The 23,196-nt window shown below is 59.1% G+C and overlaps 1 protein-coding gene across 4 annotated transcripts in view; it reads right to left on the bottom strand.

The window, feature by feature from the left end:
* Nucleotides 1–1,315: 1,315 nt before the first annotated feature.
* LOC127567272 (autism susceptibility gene 2 protein homolog) overlaps nt 1,316–23,196 on the bottom strand; it is a 39,538-nt gene continuing 17,657 nt past the window's right edge. The window contains exons 6-19 of one of the 4 annotated variants that reach the window (XM_052009951.1): nt 18,972–19,064; nt 18,271–18,322; nt 17,328–17,616; nt 16,682–16,941; nt 15,979–16,172; nt 13,787–13,882; nt 13,383–13,451; nt 12,466–12,495; nt 11,448–11,519; nt 9,650–9,779; nt 8,768–8,845; nt 8,552–8,635; nt 7,791–8,022; nt 1,316–2,927 (exon numbers count right to left, since the gene is read on the bottom strand). In XM_052009951.1, the coding sequence (XP_051865911.1) occupies nt 2,120–2,927; nt 7,791–8,022; nt 8,552–8,635; nt 8,768–8,845; nt 9,650–9,779; nt 11,448–11,519; nt 12,466–12,495; nt 13,383–13,451; nt 13,787–13,882; nt 15,979–16,172; nt 16,682–16,941; nt 17,328–17,616; nt 18,271–18,322; nt 18,972–19,064 (2,487 nt within the window). In that variant the 3' untranslated portion in view covers nt 1,316–2,119. The remainder of the gene's footprint in view (nt 2,928–7,790; nt 8,023–8,551; nt 8,636–8,767; nt 8,846–9,649; nt 9,780–11,447; nt 11,520–12,465; nt 12,496–13,382; nt 13,452–13,786; nt 13,883–15,978; nt 16,173–16,681; nt 16,942–17,327; nt 17,617–18,270; nt 18,323–18,971; nt 19,065–23,196) is intronic. The other 3 variants (XM_052009952.1, XM_052009953.1, XM_052009954.1) reach the window with 3 other exon arrangements.

Raw genomic sequence — 23,196 nt, 5'->3', positions numbered from 1 at the left:
GGCAACTGCTCTGCCCCCGGGGACCGCAAGAAACCGCAGAGAGTTGTGGACACGTCACGGAAACCAGCCTCCCCTCAGCAGACTCCGTCTACACTTCCCGCTGCCTCGGGAAAGCAGCCAACATAATCAGAGACCCCACCCACCCCGGGACATTTCCTCTTCTCCCCCCTCCCGTCGGACAGAAGATACACGTCCCCCAGGCTCAAGGACAGCTTCTACCCCGCTGTTGTAAGACCATCGAACAATAAGACGGACTCTTGACCTCACGATCTCCCTCGTCGTGGCCCTTGCACCTTATTGTCTGCCTGCGCTGCACTTTCTCTGTAGCTGGGACACTTTACTCTGCGTTCTGTTTTTGTTTTACCCTGCACGACCTCGACGCACTGATGTAATGAATTGATCTGTCCGGACGGTATGCAAGACTAATACATAGGAACAGAATTAGGTCAGATAATTTTTGTCCGACGCTCGAGGTGTTGATGACTCTGAGGACAGGAACAGAAATCGGTTGCTCTTTGTTTCCTCCTGCGGTGCTGAAGTACGTTTCTCTTGTAGATGTTCAAGGGATGCAAGCCACCATCTAGTTGCCCTTGAGGATGTGGCAGTGAGCTACCTTCTTGAACCACTGTGGTCCTGGAGGTGTTGGGGAGTGAGTTCCAGGACTTTGAGCCAGAGGCGATATATTCGCAAGTCCGCATGGGGTGTGGCTTGGGGGCAACCTCCAGGGGGTGGAGCTCCCCGCGGTTAGGGGTGGGGGGTTTGGGAGGTGCTGTCTGAGGAGTCTCGGTGAGTTGGGCTGCAGTGCCTCCTGCAGACGGTACACACTGCTGCGACTGTGCGTCAGCGGTGGAGTGAGTGGACGGGGGTGCCTGTCAAGCAGGCTGCAGTGTCCTGGGCGGTATCGAGCTTCTTGAGTGCTGTGGGAGCCGCACTCACCCGGGGAAATGGGGAGTGTCCCGTCACACCTCTGATGTGTAGATGGGGGAGAGGTAATGTGGCAGATGTTGGATGGGAGAGGGACGAGGAGGACGGAGATGGATGGATCACGGGGGGGGTGGAGGAGGGAGACGGATGGATCACGGGGGGGGGGGGGGTGGAGGAAGGAGACGGATGGATCACGAGGAGGGGGGGACGGGGAGGAGGGAGATGAATGGATCACAGGGACACGGGGGGGGGGGTTAAGGGAACGTGATCCATCTCCCCATCTCCCTGCCCACCCAGTCCCCCTCCCTTCCCCTCGATCGTTGCCCGTCCCCTCCCCGCTCCCCCACCCCACACCAATCAAAATCCTCCTCACAAACGTTCCGTAGCATGTTTCTTTTTGGAAAAAAAAACAAAATCCGTACACAGCGAAAAGAGAGAGAGAGTTGAAGCCCAGATAAAAATTTGCCCTTTTGGTTAAAATCACATTCCCCCCCAAAAAAACCTCTTATTTTCTTTTTTAAAAATGTACAAAATACTCTGTCAATGCTTCCCCCCCCCAAAAAAAACCACTGTATCACACTGGTTATATAATATAAGTATTTACAGGATTATTAACTTTGTTTTCTCAGGGGGTAGGGAGACAGAGAGACATTTCTCGCCCCTCTGGGAAGGTCGCCTGTGGGACGGGACGGGGAGGAGAAGGTGGGCAATGGAGAGTAGGGGGGGTTCTCCGTCCCAGGATGGTGCCATCCCTTCTGGGACAGGATTGGGGGGGGGGGGGGGGGGGGGGGGGGAAAGAACGGGGAAAGGGGGCTCTCACCCATACAATGCTCTCCCCCTCCCCCAGGAAGGGGATGGGGGCAGCTCTGGGACATGATGGGGTGGGGGTTGGTGGTGGGAGAGCGAAGGGGGACACAGAGGAAGGGGGGGGGATGCCCAGCTCTCCTCTGAGATGGGAACGGGACGGGGGACAGAGGGGTTGGGGGTTCATCCCCTCTGGGACGGGGAAACAGAGGAAAGTGGTTGAGGGGGAAGGGAGTTGATCCCCTCCCCTCTGGGACGGGACGGGAAGGGGGGTTAGGGACAGAAAAAGGGGAGGAATCTCTCCCCTCTCCCTCCCTCCCCACCCCCAACCCCTCCTCGAGGCACTCCCCTCCCCCCCTCCGGGGAGGGGGCAGACGGGAGGGGCTGGATATTATCTGGCGTCCCGCTCCTTGTGAGGGTGAGGGGGGAAGTCCCGGGGGTCGGAGAGGAGGGAGCTCCTTCCGCGGGACGAGGGGGCGGAGGAGGAGGAGTGGGTGGACGAGGAGGAGACAAGGGGCGGGGGGGCCCCGATGGGCGGGGTCTTGGGCAGGAGGAGAGAGGGGCTGAGGCGGGGGTAGGGGTGGGGAGGGTGCGGGTGGGAGGGGGCCAGGAAGCCCCCGGCTATCAGCCGGGCCCTCTGCTCGTAGTCCTCCCGGGGTGGGGGGGGGTCCCGGGGCGGCGGGTGCCCGTCGTCGCGGGCTGGGCAGTGGTGGTGAGGGTGGTGTGGGGGGGGCAGGGGTGTCAGGTCCCGCCAGGTGTCCCAGGGGTAGGGGGGTGGCTGTCCCAGCCGGAGGTAGGGACCCCCGAGGAGGCGGCCTCTCTCCAGGAGTCCCAGCTCAGCCGGCTGGTGGGGGTGGGGGTGCCCGTGGGAGAGTAGGACGGGCAGGGGGATGGCGCGGAGCCCGGGGAAGCTCCCTGAGGCTGCCTCACAACCAGCTCCCGCTGCCTCGGACCTCCTGGGCGGGTCGCCGCCCTCCTCCTCCCCACCCCCAACATCCTCCTCCCCCTGACCCAACCCGCCGACCCGCCGGCGGTCCCGGAGTCGGGACTCGCTCCAAGGGCGGTCTCGCTTCTCCCGCTGGTGGGGGTGGCGGCGTTCCGAGAGGGAGCCGGCGCTGGGGGGGTGGGGCGGGAGCGCCGGCGGCCCCCTCTCCTCGTCGGTCACTCGGAAGTGGTGGCGGGGGTAGGGTCCATCCCTGCTGTGGGAGGGAGAGAGGGAGGGGAGGGGGGGGAGAGGGAGGGGGGGGGAGAGGGGGGGGGGGGGAGAGGGAGGGGGGGGGGAGAGGGAGGGGGGGGAGAGGGAGGGGGGGGGAGGAGGGGGGGGGAGAGGGAGGGGAGGGGAGAGGGGGGGGAGGGGGGGGGAGGGGGGGGGGGGGGGGGGGGAGAGGGGGGGAGAGGGGGGGAGAGGGGGGGAGAGGGGGGGAGAGGGGGGGAGGGGGGAGAGAGGGGGGAGAGAGGGGGAGGGGGGAGGGGGAGAGAGAGGGGGGAGGGGGAGAGAGAGGGGGGAGGGGGAGAGAGGGGGGGAGGGGGAGAGAGGGGGGGGAGGGGGAGAGAGGGGGAGGGAGGAGGGAGGGAGGGGGAGGGAGGAGGGAGGGAGGGGGAGGGAGGGGGAGGGAGGGGGAGGGAGGGAGGAGGGAGGGAGGGGGAGGGAGGGGGAGAGAGAGGGGGGGAGGGGGAGGAGGAAGAGAAGTTTCAGTCAGTTGTCGGGGTCCAAACACCCCCTCCCCCGATATCTGCCCTCCACAATCCCACCCCCCCTCCCCCTACACTCCCCCCCATCTCCTCCCCCCACAATCCCCCTCATCCCCTACCCCCCCCTCCCCAACAGATAACCCTTGCCCTGGAGCGGGTCTGAATCCCGAGGGGAGGGGGCAAGTATCCCTGACAGATTTTCCCATTAGTGTGAAGTCCCGGGAGGGGATGGGTCACAGGTTTAGGGGGAGGGGAGGGCACCCCGGTGGGACAATCTCGAACCTCATGGGTGGGGGGGGGGGGGGCGGTGGGGGAGGCCTGTTGAAAGACGGGACGACGGGGAGAAATTCTGTTCTCCGGTGACTCAATCCGGCACGGATACAGGGCCCTTCGGCCCAACCGGTCCCTGCCGACCCCAGCGCCCACCCAGCTAGCCCCGATTCCCTGCGTCCGCCCCCCACATCCCTCCGTGCGCCTGTCCAGGTGCTTCCCAAATGACGCCATCGTTCCTGCCTCACCCACTTCCTCTGGGCAGCTGGCCCCGCACATTCACCACCCTCTCTGTGGGAAAAGTTGCCCCTCGGGTCCCTTTGCAATCTTCCCCCCCCCCACCCCAAACCTCTGCCCCCTTAGTTTTGGACTCCCCTACCCTGGGGAAAAGACTGTTACCGTCCACCTCATCTATGCCTTTAAACGCTTCTATAAGTTCGCCCCTACATTCCAAGGAATAAAGACCTCGCCTGGACAACCTCTCCCGATAACTCAGGCCCTCGAGTCCTGGCAACGTCCTTGTAAATCTCCCTCTGCGCTCTTTTCCAGTTTAATGGCATCTACCCCACAGCAGGGTGACCAGAACTGCATGCGGTACTCCAAGTGCGGCCTCCTGTGCATCTGCGACATCACCTCCCGACTCCTGTACTCAGTGCCCTGACCGATGAAGGCCAGCGTGCCGAACGCCTTTAGAGTACCGTGTCCAGTTCTGGTCGCCTCATTATAGGAAGGACGTGGAGGCGTTGGAAAGGGGGCAGAGGAGATTTACCAGGATGCCGCCTGGTTTAGAGAGGATGCATTTTGAGGAGAGACTAAGGGAGCTCGGGCTTTACTCTTTGGAGAGGAGGAGGATGAGAGGAGACATGATAGAGGTGTACAAAATATTAAGAGGAATAGATAGAGTGGACAGCCAGCGCCTCTTTCCCAGGGCACCAATGCTCAATACAAGAGGGCATGGCTTTAAAGTAATGGGTGAGAAGTTCAAGGGAGATATCAGAGGGAGGTTTTTCACCCAGAGAGTGGTTGGGGCATGGAATGCACTGCCCGGGGTGGTGGTGGAGGCAAATTCAAGAGATTGCTAGATAAGCATATGGAGGAATTTAAAATAGAGGGATATGTGGGAGGAAGGGGTTAGATAGTCTTAGGTGAGGTTTAAGGGTTGGCACAGCATTGTGGGCCGAAGGGTCTGTATTGTGCTGTACTGTTCTATGATTCACCGCCCCCTGTCTACCTGTGACCCCACTTTCAGAAGAACCATGTACCTGTACCGCTAGGTCCCCCTGTTCTACCACACCCCCTGGTGCCCCACAGTTCACAGTTGGGGCAGATACATTAGGGACATTTAAGATAATGACACATGAACGATAGGGAAATGTGGGGTTATGTGGGAGGGAAGGGTTAGACAGATCTCAGAGCAGGATAAAATATCAGCACAACATCGTGGGCCAAAGGGCCTGTACTGTGCTGTAGTGTTCTACGTTCTAACGTAAAAGACAGAGGGTGGTGGTTGAAGGGACTTATTTGGGCTGGAGGCCTGTGAGTGGTGGTGTTCCGCAGGGAGCTGTGCTGGGACCTCTGCTGTCTGTGATGTACGTAAATGACCTGGATGAGTATGTTGATGGGTGGGTCAGTAAGGTTTCAGACGATACCGATATCGGTGGAGTTGTGAATAGTGTAGAAGTCCGGCGATAGATACAGCGGGATATGGATCAACTGCAGATGTGGGCAGAGAAATGGCGGATGGCGTTTAACCCGGAGAAATGTGAGGCGTTGCACCTTGGTGGGACTAATGTCAAGAGGCAGTACACTCTAAAGGGCAAGACCCTTCACAGTGTTGAAGAGCAGAGAGACCTTGGGGTGCAAGTCCATGACTCATTGAAAGTGGCTCCACAGGTAGACAGGGTGGTGAAGAAGGCTTATGGAATGCTTGCTTTCATTAATCGAGGTACTGAGTACAGGAGTCGAGAAGTTATGATGCATCTCTACAGAACTCTGGTTCGGCTGCATTTAGGGTACTGTGTGCAGGAAGGATGTTGAGGCTTTAGAGAGGGTGCAGAGGAGGTTAGCCAGGACGCTGCCTGGATGAGAGGGCATGTGCTTCCAGGAGAGGATGGACAAACTTGGGCTCTTTTCTCTGGAGCAGCGGAGGCTGAGGGGTGATCTCTTGGAAGTGTGTAAAATGATGAGGGGCATAGTTAGGGTGGACAAGCAATATCTTTTTCCCATGATTGATCAATCCAATACCAGAGGGCATGCATTTAAGGTGAGGGGGGGGCAGGTTCAGAACAGACGTGAGGGGTACGTTTTTTTTTACTGAGGGTGGTTGATGCCTGGAATGTGTTGCCTGATAGGGTGGTGGGGGCAAATTCATTGGGGGCTTGGATGGGCACATGAATGAGAGGAAAATGAACATTGTGGGCCGAAGGGCCTGTTCTGTGCTGTACTCTTCTACGTTCTAACACCCGCGCTCTGTCCGTAACCGCGGTCTGCATCTCCCCGTTGCCGGTCACTTCAACTCCCCCTCCCACTCCATCACTGATACGTCAGTCCTTGGCCTCCTCTGCTGCCAGCGCCTCGTTTTCCCTCGTTAGATAAGCATATGGAGAGATTTAAAATAGAAGGATATGTGGGAGGAAGGGGTTAGATAGTCTTAGGCGAGGTTTAAAGGTCGGCACAACATTGTGGGCTGAAGGGCCTGTATTGTGCTGTACTGTTCTATATAATCAGTGTTCCCCCCCTTTTCCCCATCTCCAGTCCCGAGGAAGGGGCCCCTGACCCAAGACCTTGACCACCTGCTTTTCTCCGCGGATGCTGCCTGGCCTGCCGAGTTCCTCCAGCGTCATCGTGTTTCTTGTTCAGTGTATTGCCCAAGGAAACTCTCTTGAACGCACTGAACTCATCCCATCCCATCCCAGCCTACGTAAGACATTGGTGAGGCCAAATTTGGAGTACTGTGTGCAGTTCTGGTCACCTAATTATAGGAAGGATGTCAGTAAGATTGAAAGAGTGCAGAGGAGATTTACTAGAACATTGCCGGGTCTTCAGGAGTTGAGTTACAGGGAAAGATTGAACAGGTTAGGACTTTATTCCTTGGAGCGTAGAAGAATGAGGGGAGATTTGATAGAGGTTTACAAAATTATGAGGGGTATAGACAGAGTTAACGCGAGGAGGCTCTTTCCACCTGGATTAGGAGAGATAAGTACGAGAGGACATGGCTTTAGGGTGAAAGGGGGAACATTAGGGGGAACTTCTTCACCCAGAGAGTGGTGGGAGTGTGGAACGAGCTGCTATCTGACGTGGCAAATGCGGGCTCACTCTTAAGTTCTAGGAATAAATTGGACAGATACATGGAGGGGAGAGGTCTGGCGGGTTATGGACTGGGTGCAGGTCAACGGGACTAGCGGAATAAAGTTTCGGCACAGACTAGAAGGGCCGAATGGCCTGTTTTCTGTGCTGTCGTGTTCTACAGTTCTACAGTTAAACCGCTCCCCCTCAGATTTTGACAACCCTTCTATTCTTGCGAGTCTGAACCATCTCCCTGCATATTTGATCCTTCCATTCCCATTTGGTTAAGTGGGGGGAGCGAGGGTGGGGGTCTACATTAAAATCCTAACAAGGAGATCATTAACACCCCCGCACCCCCCCCCCCACCTCATTTCTCAGCTCCATCCACCAAGCCTCACTGGACGGTCCCCTCAGTAAATCCCGTCTCGGACCACCGGACGTGACGCCCCCCCTCTCGGTCGAGAGTGCAAATCCCCACCTGCGCCACCCCCGCACCCCCCCCCCCAACTAACTCTCTCCTCGATGGGAGGGAGGAGGGAAGGGGGTGTCAGCGGAACGGGGAGCAGCCCGACGGACCTCTCCCGGCGACGTCTCGACGAAGGGGCTCCAGATTCAGAAGCGAGTTGATGAGCCGGTGAGGGTGAGACGAGCTGCGGGGTGGGATTCGGTGGATACCCCCCACCACCCCCCCCCACCTTTCCCAAATGCGTGGCTCCTCCACAGTGGGATGTGACCATCCTGCGCGCGCCCCCCCACCAGTCCCCTCACACCCCACCACCACCCCTCTCCTCTCCCTGGCCTCTTCCACCCCTCACCTCTCCTTCTCGTCCCTGAGGAGCAGGACCTCGTGTCTGTCCGTCACGGCCTCCTTCTCCGAGGGCAGGACGCGCTCCCTCTCCCTGTCCGGCTCCCCCAGCCGGGGCCACGGAGGCGGTGGTGGCGGGGTGGGGAACGAAGGAGGGGTCTGGTGCAGGCGGTTCCACTGATCCCGGGAGCTGCCGTAACCTGGGGCAGCCGGGCACTCCTTGGGGGCAAAGACGGCGCTGGCTGATGATGGTGTGGGGGGGAGGAGAGAGAGAGGAAGGGGTTAAGCCACACATTAACATGCACTTTTCCCCAATTTCAAACACAACACACTGAAGCCTCCCGCAGTAACTGGAGCCCCGCGCTGTGGGAGGGGCGGAGGAAGGAGGGGTAGGGTCCCCTGTCCCTGACCAGTACAAGAGCCATCGGATTGCTGCCCCCTGGCTCCTGTCTCCCTGGTGTGGGGAGAGCCCTCTGACCAGCCCCAAGAGCGAAACCTGTGCCCTGTACTCCAGCACCCACCATCGAGAACCCCTCAGAGACCCCCCGCGCCCCTCCCTGACCCCCGACACTCTCCGCACCCCTCACCCCCACCCGACAACCAGACCCAGGATCGGTGAGGCAGAGGTACATCTGCCCTCACTTTTGGGCTCCTAAACCAGGCTCGGGAGGGGGGGAAGGAGGAGAGAGAAGGGGTGGGGAGTCAGTTTGAGGGGGAGATCCCACCACCCCCCTCCCTCCACCCCAGCTGGCCCCCACCCCCATGACTCACCGACTGCAGGGTTGCCAAGACCTCCGAAGGCAGCGTTGGGCAGCTGCCCGATGGCGCTGTAGCTGGGGGACCGTGTGTAGGGATCTGTGGGAGACACCGCCGTCAGTGGGGTGGGCTGCACACCCTGGGAGTGCCGAGGGAGGGGCGGCGAGGGAGGGATTGGGGGAGAGAGGCGCCGAGGAAGGGAGACGGGCGCCGAGCTGGACACGGACTCACCGAGATGAGGCGCGGCGTTGAGGAAGGGACTGAGTGCGCTCGGGGGCACAAAGGGCGACGTCGCTGGGTGCACGGCTCCTGTGGGTGAGAGAGAGAGCGAGAGAGAAGTCACCGAGCCCGTCAAGAGACAGAGCAACACAGGCCGCCGCGTCAGTCGCGAGGCTGGTGCCCCCGGGGTCAGGTACAGGTGGAGTGTCGGAGGTTTCAGAGGGGGTGGCGGGGGGGGGGGGGGGGAGGGTGACGGACGACGGGAATGCCGGGACAGTGTACAGGCGGAGTTCGGGGCACAGGCAGAGAAACAGGTGTACGGTGCAGGCGGAGGAGCAAGGTCTGGGGTGCAGGCAGAGGGGCAAGGGGTTGGAGTCCAGGGTACAGGCAGGGGGCATGGTACAAGCGGAGGGGCAGGGGCTTGGGGTACAGGCTGGGGGGGGGGGGGGGTCCGGGTTACAGGCAGGTTCAGGGTCCGGGGTAAATGCGGAGTGGTGGGCAGTTGGGGTCCGGGGTACAGGCAGAGGGTTGGGACCTGAGGTACAGGTAGATGGCAGGGGGATGGGGTCCGGGGTACAGGCGGAGGGCTGGGGTACAGGCAGGATCCGGGGTACAGGCGGAGTGGCAGGGTCTGGGGTACAAGCTGAGGGCTGGGGTCCGGGATACAGGTGGAGTCGGGGTACAGGTGGAGGGGCAGGGTCCGGGGTACAGGCGGAGGGCTGGGGTGTGATCTGGGGTACAGGCGGAGTGGCAGGGTCCGTGGAGTAGAGGCAGTTATCTGGTCTGAGCTACAGGCAGAACATCAGATGACCCAGAGGCAGGTGTACGGCGGAGAGCCCTCCCCCCCTCCCTGTTCTCCCCCCCACAACAACCTCCAGCAGACCCCACTCCTACCTGTGGCGGTGAAGAGCGTGATGGGACGGGCCAGCTCGTGGGCGGGGGTGATGGGGCTGAAGACACTGGCTCCCCTGGACAGGAGGTCGGCCTTGGCCAGGTCCAGCTTCTGGTGTTCCACCTGTAACATCTGGGGGGGGTGGGGTGGGGGGGGGAGAAGGAAGGGAGGGGGGGGGGAGAAGGGTGTGAGTGGGGGGGGAAGAGAAGGGTGAGTGGGGGGGGGAAGAGGTGAGTGGGGGGGGGAAGAGAAGGGTGAGTGGGGGGGGGAAGAGAAGGGTGAGTGGGGGGGGGAAGAGAAGGGTGAGTGGGGGGGGGAAGAGAAGGGTGAGTGGGGGGGGAAGAGAAGGGTGAGTGGGGGGGGAAGAGAAGGGTGAGTGGGGGGGGAAGAGAAGGGTGAGTGGGGGGGGAAGAGAAGGGTGAATGGGGGGGGAAGAGAAGGGTGAGTGAGTGGTGGGGGGGGAAGAAGAGGGTGAGGGAGGGAGGGGGAAAGAGAGCAGTGTGAGGGAACACCCCTCAGCCGCAGAGACCACCCAGCCCTCGCACACATCCCCACAGGCAGTATGAGGGAGGGGCAGCAGAGACGTCCGTGACATGTTGAACACCCCTCCCTCCCCACTGCCTCCCCCAGCGCACCACGATCTCCAGTCACTCACACACACACAGACAGAAACACACAGACAGTGCAGGTATCTATCTCTCACACACAGACACAGAGACACACACAAACACAGACACACACACACAGACAGTGCAGGTATCTCTCTCTCTCTCACACACACACACACACACACACACACACGGAGGGAGGGGCCCTACTCAATCCCCCACTTCATTCCCAATTTCACGGAGGGAGGGGGAAACTGGGCGAGGAACCGTGGTGCGTTCCGTAGACGGTGCACACCGCTGCCACCGTGCGCCAGTGGTGGGGTGGGGTGGGGTGGGGTGGGGGGGATGGCAAGGGAGACCATCGAGCGGGATACTTTGTCCTCGACAGCGTCGAGCTTCTCAAGAGTTGTGGGAGCCGCACTCACCCGGGGAAGTGGGGAGTGTTCTGTCACACTCCTGACGTGCAGATGGGGGAAGAGGTAATGTGGCGGATGTGGAGTGCATGGACTAACCCCACCCAGGGGAGTGGGGAGTGTCCCATCACACCCCTGACCTGTAGATGGGGGAGAGGTAATGTGGCGGATGCTGTGTGCATGGACTAACCTCACCCGGGGAAGTGGGGAGTGTTCCCTCACACCCCTGATGTGCAGATGGGGGAGAGGTAATGTGACGGATGTGGAGTGCACGGACTAACCCCACCCAGGGAAGTGGGGAGTATCCTGTCACACCCCTGGTGTGTAGATGGGGGAAGAGGTAATGTGGCGGATGTGGAGTGCACGGACTAACCCCACCCAGGGAAGTGGGGAGTATCCTGTCACACCCCTGCTGTGTAGATGGGGGAAGAGGTAATGTGGCGGATGTGGAGTGCACGGACTAACCCCACCCAGGGAAGTGGGGAGTATCCCGTCACACCACTGGTGTGTAGATGGGGGAAGAGGTAATGTGGCAGATGTGGAGTGCACGGACTAACCCCACCCGGGGAAGTGGGGAGTGTTCCCTCACACCCCTGACGTGCAGATGGGGGAGAGGTAATGTGGCGGATGTGGAGTGCATGGACTAACCCCACCCAGGGAAGTGGGGAGTATCCCGTCACACCCCTGGTGTGTAGATGGGGGAAGAGGTAATGTGGCAGATGTGGAGTGCACAGACTAACCCCACCCGGGTAAGTAGGGGGGTAGTCGATAGCACGTACCTTGTTCTTCTCCTGATGCCGGTGGATCATCCACGCAATCCGCACGTGCATGGCGCACCATTTACCCTGCTTCTGTTGGGGAGGTCAAAGGCGAGAGGGGTCAGGAGGTCGGAAAATGCACAGCAAGCACCCGTCTGGGCGAGAGTGGGGTGGGAGAGGGAGTGGGGTAGAGTGGAGGGAGGTCTAACTGACCCTCTGCTGTTACACAGCGATTGAGCTCTCATTGAGCCTGCATTGATTAAACTCTTGTAGAACAGAGGAACCCAGGGGTACAGGTACACGGTTTCCTCCTGAAAGTGGGGTCACAGGTGGACAGGGGCGGTGAAGAAGGCGTTCGGCACGCTGGCCTTCATCGGTCAGGGCACTGAGTGCAGGAGTCGGGAGGTGACGTTGCAGTTGTACAGGACATCGGTGAGGCCGCACTCGGAGTTACTGCATTCAGTTCTGGTCGCCGTGCTGTGGGGAAGACGCTGTCGAGCTGGGAAAGAGTGCAGAGGGAGGTTTAGGAGGATGTTGCTGGGACTCCAGGGGACTGAGTTACAGAGAGAGGTTGGGTAGGTTGGGACTTTATATTCCTTGGAGCGTATCAAAGGTGTATAAAACCACCAGGGGCATCGATAGGGTGAATGCGCACAGTCTTTCTCCCCCCCCCGGGTCGGGGAATCAAGAACTAGAGGGCACAAGTTTAAGATGAGAGGGGAAAGAGATCTAAAAGGGGACCCGAGGGGCAACTTTCTTCACCCGGAGGGTGGTCCGTACGTGGAACGAGCTGCCAGAGGAAGTGGGTGAGGCAGGTACATTAACAGCGCTTAAAAGAGACTTGGGACAGGTCCGTGGATGGGGAAAGGTTTGGTAGGGATAGGGGCCAAACGCGGGGAAATTGGGACTGGGGGAACCTGGGTCGGCAGGGACCGGTTGGGCGGAAGGGCCTGTCTTTGTGCTGAATGACCCAGGGTGAGAGGGGTGGGGAGGTGACAACTTGGAGAGACGTTAGAAGGGAACGAGTGTCTGGACTCACCCTCATTTGAGGCCGGTAGACTTCCGTTAACTGTGGGCGAGGAGGGAAGGAAAGCAGATAGGAGAGTTATGCCCTCGGAGTTCCTCGTGCCAGCGCTGAGCACCTCCCCCTCTGCCCCCCGCCCCCCACCCCCCCCACCGTTTTCTGGAACAGTTCCCAGCCGCGCTTTCCGACTGCAGGATGTCTTGGTCCAGGGGCCCACCCACGCCCCCGCCCTCCACCCCCCCCCCCCCCCCCCCCCCCCACCGACACGGGCACGACCCCAGTTGATGCCAGCATTTACTGCACATCCCCAGTCACCTCTGAGAGACTGTGGGGAGTGAGCTGACTCCTCGAACGGCGGCCACCCCTTCTTGGGAGGGGGGCGGCAAGGAGGGAGAGGGAGGAGGAGGGGCGGCGAGAAAGGCGGTAGGGAGAGGGAGGAGGGGCGGCGAGAAGGGCAGTAGGGAGAGGGAGGAGGGGCAGCGAGGAGGGCGGGAGAGGGTGGGAGGAGGGGCAGCGAGGAGGGCGGGAGAGGGTGGGAGGAGGGGCGGCGAGGAGGGTGGGAGAGGGGGGTGGCCAGGAGGGCGGGAGAGGGGGGGGTGGCCAGGAGGGCGGGAGAGGGAGGGGCAGCGAGGAGGGCGGGAGAGGGTGGGAGGAGGGGCGGCGAGGAGGGTGGGAGAGGGGGGTGGCCAGGAGGGCGGGAGAGGGAGGGGCAGCGAGGAGGGCGGGAGAGGGAGGAGGGGCGGCAAGGAAGGATTTGGGGATAAGTTGTGAACCATTTGGAACTCTTCAGATAGGATGTCAGAAGTTCAAATCCCAGTCACTCCATCGCCACTGCCCCCCAATCCCACCCCACCGCCGGGAAGATCCCCCCGACCCAACCCCACCGCTGGGAGGTGCGGAGACAGACAGACACACACAATGCAGTTCCTTACCCTGGGGTCCTTGCGCAGGAGAGCGTGGGGAATTGGTCCTGGCCGGGAGGCCAACTCCGTGTTGGGGGTCTGGGATACAGGATGGGTGGGGGAGAGGAGGCAGGGAAGGGGAGGGACAGGGGGGAGGAGGGGTGGGGAGGGGAGAAAAACAAGTTGAATGTCTGTGCACAAAATCCCGCGAGCTGACAGCCAACTTGGGGCAAAGTTGATCAGTGGGAGAGGGGGAGGGAGGGCGGAGAGGGAGGGAGGGCGGAGAGGGGGGGTGGAGGGATAGTAGACTCAGGATCGGGATGGGAAGAAGGAATGCCACCACCCCACCTCCCCGAACCAAACCCTGAGCCTTCCCCCGGTGGGGGTGACGGACGGACGGAGAGGGGTGGTGGGTGGGGTAGTGTGGACCTTACCTTGGGCTGGAAGGCACCTTGCAGGGAGCTGAAGGGTCCTGTGGTGGGCAGAACAGTGGGGACCGCGGGCGAGGCAGCATGGTACGTCTGGAAGTACTGCAGTGGGACAGAGCGCGCACACACAGAGTTAGCACAGAGTTCAACCCCTCCCTGAGCCACAACAGGGTGGGGAGAGCAGGGGAGGGGTCAAATTCAGATAGTGCAGAATGCATTGACGTGGTACAGGGCGCACCAAGGCGGGACAGGATAGGGGATGTCTAAAACTCAGGGTTTTGTAAGATTACGAGAGACAGTGGAACATTGAACACTACAGCACGGTACAGGCCCTTCGGCCCACAATGTTCTGCTGACATTTTATCCTGCTCTAAGATCTATCTAACCCTTCCCTCCCACATAGTCCCTCCATTTCTCTCTCATTCATGTGTCTAAGAGTCTCTTAAATGTCCCTAATGTATCTGCCCCCACCACCTCTGCCGGCAGTGCGTTCCACACACCCACCACTCTCTGTGTAAAAAACTTACCCCTGACATCCCCCTTATACCTTCCTCCAATCACCTTAAAATTCTGTCCCCTCGTGTTAGCCATTGTCACCCTGGGAAAAAGTCTCTGACTGTCCATTCGATCTGTGCCTCTTGTACACCTCTATCAAGTCACCTCTCATCCTCCTGTCCAAAGAGAAAAGCCCTCGCTTGCTCAACCTATCCTCATAGGATGTGCTCTCCAATCCTGATAAATCTCCTCTGCACCCTTTCTAAAGCTTCTATAGCCTTCCTATGATGAGGCGACCAGAACTGAACACAATACTCCTGGTGGTCTAACCAAAGTGCTGTGGAGCTGCAACGTCACCTCGCAGCTCTTGAACTCAATCCTCCGACTGACGATACGAAGGCAGAATACAAGGTTAATGGCAGGGCTCTTAGCGGTGTGGAGGAACAGAAGGATCTTGGGGTCCATGTCCACAGATCCCTCAAGGTTGCCACACAGGTCGATAGGGTTGTTAACAAGGTGTATGGTGTGCTTCCCCCAGGGTAGGGGAGTCTAAAACTCAGGGTTTCAATCTCCTGAAGTGTATCTCTCCACATTTTTAGAGGGGTATGGGGCCAAATGTTTCTTTCCCCAGTGTAGGGGACATCTAAATCTCAGGGTTTTGTAAGATTACAACAGGCAATATAACATAGAACACTACAGCACAGTACAGGCCCTTCGGCCCACAATGTTGTGCTGACATTTTATCCTGCTCCAAGATCTATCTAACCCTTCCCTCCCACATAGCCCCCCATTTCTCGATCATACATGTGTCTAAGTCTCTTAAATGTCCTTAATGTATCTGCCCCCACCACCTCTGCCGGCAGTGCGTTCCACACAGCCACCACTCTACGTGTAAAAAAAAATTACCCCTGACATCCCCCTTATACCTTCCTCCAATCACCTTAAAATTATGTCCCCTTGTGTGAGCCATTGTCGCCCTGGGGAAAATTCTCCGACTGTCCACTCAATCTATGCCTTTTGTACACCTCTATCAAGTCACCTCTCATCCTCCTCCTCTCCAAAGAGGAAAGCCCTAGCTCACTCAACCTATCCTCATAAGACGTGCTCTCCAATCCAGGCAGCATCCTGGCAAATCTCCTCTGCACCCTCTCTAAAACTTCTACATCCTTTCTATAAAGAGGCGACCAGAACTGAACACGATACTCCAAGTGTGGTCTGACCAGAGCTGCAACATCACCTCGCGGCTCTTGAACTCAATCCCCTGACTAATGAAGGCCAACACTCCATACGTCTTCTTAACAACCCTATCGACCTGCGCGGCAACCTTGAGGGATCTGTGGACGTGGACCCCAAGATCCCTCTGTTCCTCCGCACTGCTAAGAGTCCTGCCATTAACCTTGAATTCTGCCTTCAAATTCGATCTCACAAAGTGTAACACTTCACACTTTTAGAGGAATATAGGGCCAAATGTTTCTTCCCCCCAGGATAGGGGAGTCTAAATCTCAGGGTTTTGTAAGATTATAAGAGGCAAAAGATGGGGTTGACGTTCAGAATCTTTTTCCCTTGTGGTTAGGGTGCAAGCTTAAGGTGGATCTGCGGGGTGAGACCTCCAGATAAAAGGGAGAGACCTGGATTGCACCAGGCTTTTGCCTGCCCCCCTTGCTCTCTCCCACCCTCCCCCCCCCAACCCCTGCTGCACTCACCATGGGGGCCGCGGGGGCAGGAACCAGGCTGGCCTGAGCAATGGGAGGGTAGGGGGCGAAGTGCTGGTGGGTGTGCTGGTGGGTGTGCTGGTGCTGGTGAAACTGGAAGGAGGGGGGTCCCAGCGAAGAGCCGCGCTCCGGTCCCTGCGAGCTCAGGTATCGGGAGTTCAACTCCTGCCGGATCAGCTCTTGTTCTGGAGAGAGAAAGGGAGAGAGATTGTGACGGGAAGGTGGGAGGGAGTGCGCAGCGTGGGGGAGGACGTCGTGCGGCGGGAGGGGCAGTGCAGTGAGGAGGGAGCGTCGCGGGAGGGCAGCGTGGAGGGAGGGAGCATCACGGGAGGAGCAGTGAGGCAATGTGAGGAGCGAGGGGTGGGGAGGGGCACATCACAGGAGGAGTGGTGAGGAGGAAGGGGAGGTGCAGAGGAAGGGAGCGCCACGGGAGGGATAGTGAGGAGCGAGGGGGCGAGTGGGCAGTACGGAGCGAGGGGCACGTCACATGAGGAGTGGTGAGGAGGAAGGGGAGGTGCGGAGGAAGGGAGCGCCACGGGAGGGATAGTGAGGAGCGAGGGGGCGAGTGGGCAGTACAGAGCGAGGGTGCTGGAGGGGTGGCAAGGGGGGAGCGCTGTGCCGCGCGAGGGGCGGCAAGGGGAGAGGGAGCCCCGCAGAGGGGAGGGGGAGAGGGAGGGAGGGAGGACACACTCACCTGAGAAGGCCGCAGCAGATGCCGGAGATGGGTGCCCTGCTACCTGGAAGATGGCAGAGGTGAGAGGTGGAGGCGGGGGCAGCCCGGGCGAGGGGGTGTACACCCCGGGGTGGTGGGGATGGGAGGGGGGCCGCAGGGCGGGGGCGAAGCCGTGCGCCCCGGGGTGGCTGCTCAGGCCCAGCGAGAGCGAGGAGGGTGTCGAGGCCCGGTGGGGCAGCTGCGACGAGGGGGCCAGAGGCTTCGACGGGGTGCTGCTCCTGCTGGGGGGGAGAAAGGGGGTAAGGGGAGGGGAGGGGAGGGGGGGGCGGAGAGGGGATTGAACAGAACATACAGTCAATACCTGACAACTCTTCCCCCCCCTCCACACGTCCCCCACTCTCCTTCCCAATGCATCTCTCCCCCCCTCCACTTCCCTCCCATCCCCTCCCTCCTGTCCCTCCCTCCCCCCCACTCCCATTCCTCCTCCTGCCTCCCTCCCCTCTCCCATCCTGTCCCTCCCTCTGCCTCCATTCCCTTCCCCAACCTGTCCCTCCCTCTCCTCCTCCCTCCCCCCCCCCTCTCCCATCCCTCCCCCAGGGCAGGCTCACCTCCCTCCCACCAACGTCCCTCCCTCTCCCCTCCCTCCCCTCCCCTGGGGCAGACTCACCTCCCTCCATAGCCCTGGGCAAAGGGCTGCACCCGGGGCAGTGCCTGGGTCTGTGCCGGGACGGGAGCCTGCGGGCTGGGCTGCCGGGGGTCCCCAGCGGGTCGCAGCTCGTCAGGAGCCGGGGGTCCAGGCTGCGGGATGGGCACGGCGGCTGCCGCGGGGGTCCGGGACGGGGTGCGGGGGGCGGGCGGGGGCTCCCGGTCCGACTCCTGGCTCCTCTCCCGGCTGCGGTCCAGGCCGGACACCTTGGCATCGGGTAGGGGGGTCAGACTGCTGCACAGGCCAGGGGCTGCGGGGGGTGGGCACAGGGTGAGTGGAGCTTCCCTCCTCGCGGCCCCGCCACCTCCCTCCCTCCTCGTCGCCACACCGCTCCCCTCCCTCATCGGCACCCCCCCCACCCTCCCTCCCTGCTCACAGCCCCTCCCCCCTCCTCCTTCCCACCCTCACTCCCTCCTCACCGCCTCTCCTCAGCGCCCCTCCCTCCTCGCTGCCCCCCAACTCCCTCCCTCCTCGCTGCCCCCCAACCTCCCTCCTCGCTGCCCCCCAACTCCCTCCCTCCTCGCTGCTCCTCCCTTCCCCTCTTCTAACCGCCCCCCACTCCCTCCCTCCTCACTGCCCCTCACTTCCCACCGCCCCTCCCACCTCACCACGCCCCCACTCCATCCCTCCTCACCGCCACCCCTCCCGCTCCCTGCCTCCCACTCTCCTCTCCGCCACTTCCTCCCTTCTCCCTGCTTCTCCTCAGCGCCCCTCCCTCCTCGTCAGCGCCCCTACCGCCGTCCCCCCCGCCCTCTCGCTGCCCTCCCTGCCTCCTGGCTGCCCCTCCCTCGGCACTCCCTTCCCTCCCTCCTCGCAGCCCCCTCCCTCTGCCTCCCTCCCTCTGCCTCCCTCCCCCCGCACTGCCCCTCCTGCGGCAAACAGACAAGATCACATTCACACACACCTATCTTGGTGGCTGTGCTGAACAGCTTTGAGAGCCCTTCGTCACCGGCTGCCTGCAAGTCAGACGGGAGGGGTTACTGATGGAGGATTAATCGACACTGACTGAACCCCTGGATCAGATCCCAGTCTGTAACCCACTCCCGGGGACCTGTTATTCTATATATAAACCCCCCCGAACCCCTGGATCAGATCCCAGTCTGTCACCCACTCCCAGGGACCTGTTATTCTATATATAAACCCCACCGAACCCCTGGATTAGATCCCAGTCTGTAACCCACTCCCGGGGACCTGTTATTCTATATATAAACCCCCCGAACCCCTGGATCAGATCCCAGTCTGTCACCCACTCCCAGGGACCTGTTATTCTATATATAAACCCCACCGAACCCCTGGATTAGATCCCAGTCTGTAACCCAGTCCCAGGGACCTGTTATTCTATATATAAACCCCACCGAACCCCTGGATTAGATCCCAGTCTGTAACCCACTCCCGGGGACCTGTTATTCTATATATAAACCTCCCGAACCCCTGGATCAGATCCCAGCCTGTGACCCACTCCCGGGGACCTGTTATTCTACATAAACCTCACTGAGCCCCTCAGGTGTTCTGCGAGGGGGGTTTGGGAGGGAAGCGATATCTTTTCCTCCAAGGGCTGCGGTTCGACAGGGAAACACATCGAGCTGTGGCGGGTGAAGAACTCACAAGCAGGCTGCTTTTCCACACGGACGGGACTCCGTGCGGCGAGGCAGGGGGGTCCTCCAGCTTCGGACATCGGACCGGATCGTTGCAGACGGACTGTGGGTGGGGAGGACGAATGGGAGCAGGCATTAACCGGCTGCTTGCTCACCCCCCTCCCACCTCCCACTGCAGAGTGCCCGCCCCGCGCCCGCACCCACCCTTACCCGACCTCGGTGGCAGTGAGGTAACGTTAACTCTGTTGCTCCCCTCAGCCCACCCCTGTATTGTGGAGGGTCGTGGCTGTCACGTGACACCACTGCCCCCTACCTGGTCAGACACACCACTGCCGATCAAGGTTTGTTCCCGCCCCACCCATCAGCGTACACCTGACCATTCGCCTTTGTAAATTACCTGGGCTGGACCGCCCCCCAGCCCTCCAGCACTATAAAAGGCGCCACATGTGCTCGGTTCCCTCTCTGTCTCCGAGGGTCCACCCTGCTTCACTCCAGGCCGAGTACCATGGAATGGCGCTGGAGAGATCGTTGGTGAGGTGTGCACTGTTTAAAGGGTTGGGAAGCATTTTGGTAGAACTCTGGTCAGACCACACTTGGAGTATTGTGTTCAGTTCTGGTCGCCTCATTATAGGAAGGATGTGGAAGCTTTAGAGAGGGCACAGAGGAGATTTACCAGGATTAGAGAGCACGTCTTATGAGGATAGGTTGAGCGAGCTGGGGCTTTTCTCTTTGGAGAGGAGGAGGATGAGAGGTGACTTGATAGAGGTGTACAAGAGGCACAGATCGAGTGGACAGTCAGAGACTTTTCCCCAGGGCGACAGTGGCTAACACAAGGGGGCAGAATTTTAAGGTGATCGGAGGAAGGTAGAAGGGGGATGTCAGGGGTAAGTTTTTTTTTACAGAGTGGTGGATGCGTGGAACACACTGCCAGCAGAGCTGGTGAGGGCAGATACATCAGGGACATTTAAGAGACTCTTAAATAGACACATGAATGAGAGAGAAATGGGGGGTTATGTGGGAGGGAAGGGTGAGATAGATCTTAGAGCAAGATAAAATGCCAGCTCGACATTGTGGGCCGAAGGGCCTGTCCTGTGCTGTATTGTTCTATTAGTTAGTGTCCCTAGTAGCAGAGAGCCGAGCCTGCACTGCGTCAAGGGTGGCGGGTATTGTTCTTTCCTCGATTGTATGTTCCTAGTTCGGTGGGGTGGGGGTGGAGATGTGTGTGTGTGTGTATGTGTATTTTTCCCGTTGTGATTTTCCCACACTCGCTATAAACTGCGCGCGCGCGTTATCCCCGTAACCCTTTTCCTGTGTTTGTCTTTTGTGAATAAATCATTTACTTCCAAGACTGTGTTCAGAGTCCTTGCCTTCTGAGACCCTGAATCTGTTTCGCAACAACACCCCCGCAGACGCTGGTCGACCTGCTGAGTAGATCCAACTCACTCCTCTTTTTTAATCCCCACGTTAAGACTTCCTGTGTCTGGCGTCACATTGTCGTACAGCAGGGAAGCAAGCAGACCCTTCGGCCCGACCGGTCCGTGCCGGCACAGATTCCCATCCAAGCCAGGCCCATTTGCCCGCATTTGGCCAGAACATCCTCTGAACCTTCCCTGCAAACGCTGCAGTTGTACCTCCCCCAGCGGCTCCTTCCACACACCTGCCACCCTCTGTGTGGAGAGACCTGCCCCTTTAACTCTCCCCCCACCCCCCCTCACCTTAAGTGCACACCCTCTGGTATTAGACATTTCCATCCTGGGGGAAGAACAGATACCGGCTGTCTTGTGGTGACCTTGCACCTTACTGTCTGCCTGCACTGCACTTCCTCTGTAGCTGGGACACTTTACTCCACACCGTCATTTTTTTACCCTGTACTACTTCGGTGCACCCTGTACCACCTTGATGCAACTGCACTGTGTAATGAATTGACCTGTACGATCGGTTTGCAAGACTTGGACCTCGGTACAAGTGACAATAATAAACTAATTTACTTGTCCGACTATCTTTTAAATGTTGTTAATGAACCGACCCCGTACGCCATGAGAACAGGCTCTTCAACCCACGACGTCCATGCTAAATTACTCAATCTCTTGGGCTCAGTGCCTCGACCGGTGAAGGCCAGCACGCCGTACGCCTTCTTCACCGCCCTGTCAACCTGTGCGGCCACTTTCAGAGGAGCTGTGGACTCGGACCCCAGGATCCCATCAGCCTGCTTATCCCTCCATTCCCTGCCTACCTGTGCCCGTGTCTAAAACCCCTCTGTCGTACCTGCCTCCACCCCTGGCAGCACACTCCAGGCACCCACCGCTCTCTGTGTAAAAAAAACCTGCCCCACACATCGCCTTTGAACTCCCCCCCTCTCACCTTAAACGCACGCCCTCTGGTATTAGATATTTCCACCCTGGGGGGAGAAAGATCCTGGCTGTCTACTCTATCTGTGCCTCTCGTATCTTCTAAACCTCTCCCCTCAGCCTCCGCCGCGCCAGAGAGAACAACCCGAGTCTGTCCAACTTCTCCTTACAGCTCACGCCCTCTAGTACTTGACGTTTTGACCCCGGGGAAACAAAACCCTGACCGTCCACTCTACTTGTGCCTCTCATCATGTTATAAACCTCCATCAGGTCTCCCCTCGGCCTCCGCCGCTCCAGAGAAAACAACCCAAGTCTGTCCGACCTCTCCTTGTAGCTCACGCCCTCTAATCCGGGCAACATCCCGGTGAACCTCTCCGGCACCCTCTCCGAAGCCCCCCGCACCCTCCCTGTAACAGGGGGCAACCAGAACCACACACAAGTGCGGCCTGGCCAGAGTTTTATAGAAATGCAACATGACTTCCCGACTCTTGTACTCAACACCCCGACCGATGAAGGCCAGCGCGTCGTACACCTTCTTCACCGCCCTGTCGACCTGTACGGTTGCTTTCAGGGGAACTGTGGGCTCGGACCCCAAGTTTCTTCTATGCACTCACATTTTTATTACACTTTTCCATTATCTTTTACTGCTTGTTATTTCATTTATCGTTGGACTCTCAATGTCTTGGTCTGCCTGGGATGCTTTTTTCTGTCTTCATAAAACATTACAGCACAGTACAGGCCCTTCGGCCCACAATGTTGTGCCAACATTTTATCCTGCTCTGAGATCTATCTAACCCTTCCCTCCCACTTCGCCCCCCCCCCCCCCCATTTCTCTATCATGTGTCTATCCAAGAGTCTCTTAAATGTCCCTAATGTATCGGCCCCCAGCACCTCTGCCGGCGGTGTGTTCCACACACCCACCACTCTGTGTAAAAACTTACCCCTGACATCCCCCTTATACCTTCCTCCAATCACCTTAAAATTATGTCCCCTCGTGTTAGCCATTGTCACCCTGGGAAAAAGTCTCTACTGTCCACTCAATCTGTGCCTCTTGTACACCTCAAGTCATCTCATTCTCCTTCTCTCCAAAGAGAAAAGCCCTCGCTCGCTCAACCTTTCCTCAGAAGACATGCTCTCCAATCCAGGCAGCATCCTGGTAAATCTCCTCTGCACCCTCTCTAAAGCTTCCACATCCTTCCTATAGTGAGGTGACCAGAACTGAACACAATACTCCAAGTGTGGTCTGACCAGAGCTGCAACATCACCTCGCGGCTCTTGAACTCAATCCCCCGACTAATGAAGGCCAACACACCGTACGCCTTCTTAACAACCCTATCGACCTGCGCGGCAACCTTGAGGGATCTGTGGACGTGGACCCCAAGATCCCTCTGTTCCTCCACACTGCTGAGAATCCTGCCATTAACCTTGTATTCTCCCTTCAAATTCGATCTCCCGAAGTGTATCACTTTGCACTTTTCCGGGTTGAACTGCATCTGCCGCTTCTCAGCCCAGCTCTGCAGCCTATCAATGTCCTGTTGTAATCCACAGCAACCTTCTACACTATCCACACCACCACCAACCTTTGTGTCATCGGCAAACTTACTAACCCACCCTCCCACACCCTCATCCAAGTCATTTATAAAAAATACAGAGCAAAGGGGTCTCAGGACAGATCCGTGTGGAACACCACTGGTCACTGACCTCCAGGCAGAATACGCTCCATCTACCACCACCCTGTCTTCTGTGGGTGAGCCAATTCCGAATCCACACGGCCAAGTTTCCCCGGATCCCATGCCTCCTGACTTTCTGAATGAGCCGTCCATGAGGAACCTTATCAAATGCCTTACTGAAATCCATGTACACCACACCCACTGCTCTACCTTCATC

This window comes from Pristis pectinata, unplaced genomic scaffold (genome assembly GCF_009764475.1).
Source record: "Pristis pectinata isolate sPriPec2 unplaced genomic scaffold, sPriPec2.1.pri scaffold_88_arrow_ctg1, whole genome shotgun sequence".
In the NCBI taxonomy this organism is placed as follows: Eukaryota; Metazoa; Chordata; class Chondrichthyes; order Rhinopristiformes; family Pristidae; genus Pristis; species Pristis pectinata.
This window is presented reverse-complemented; position numbering and strand designations above follow the sequence as displayed.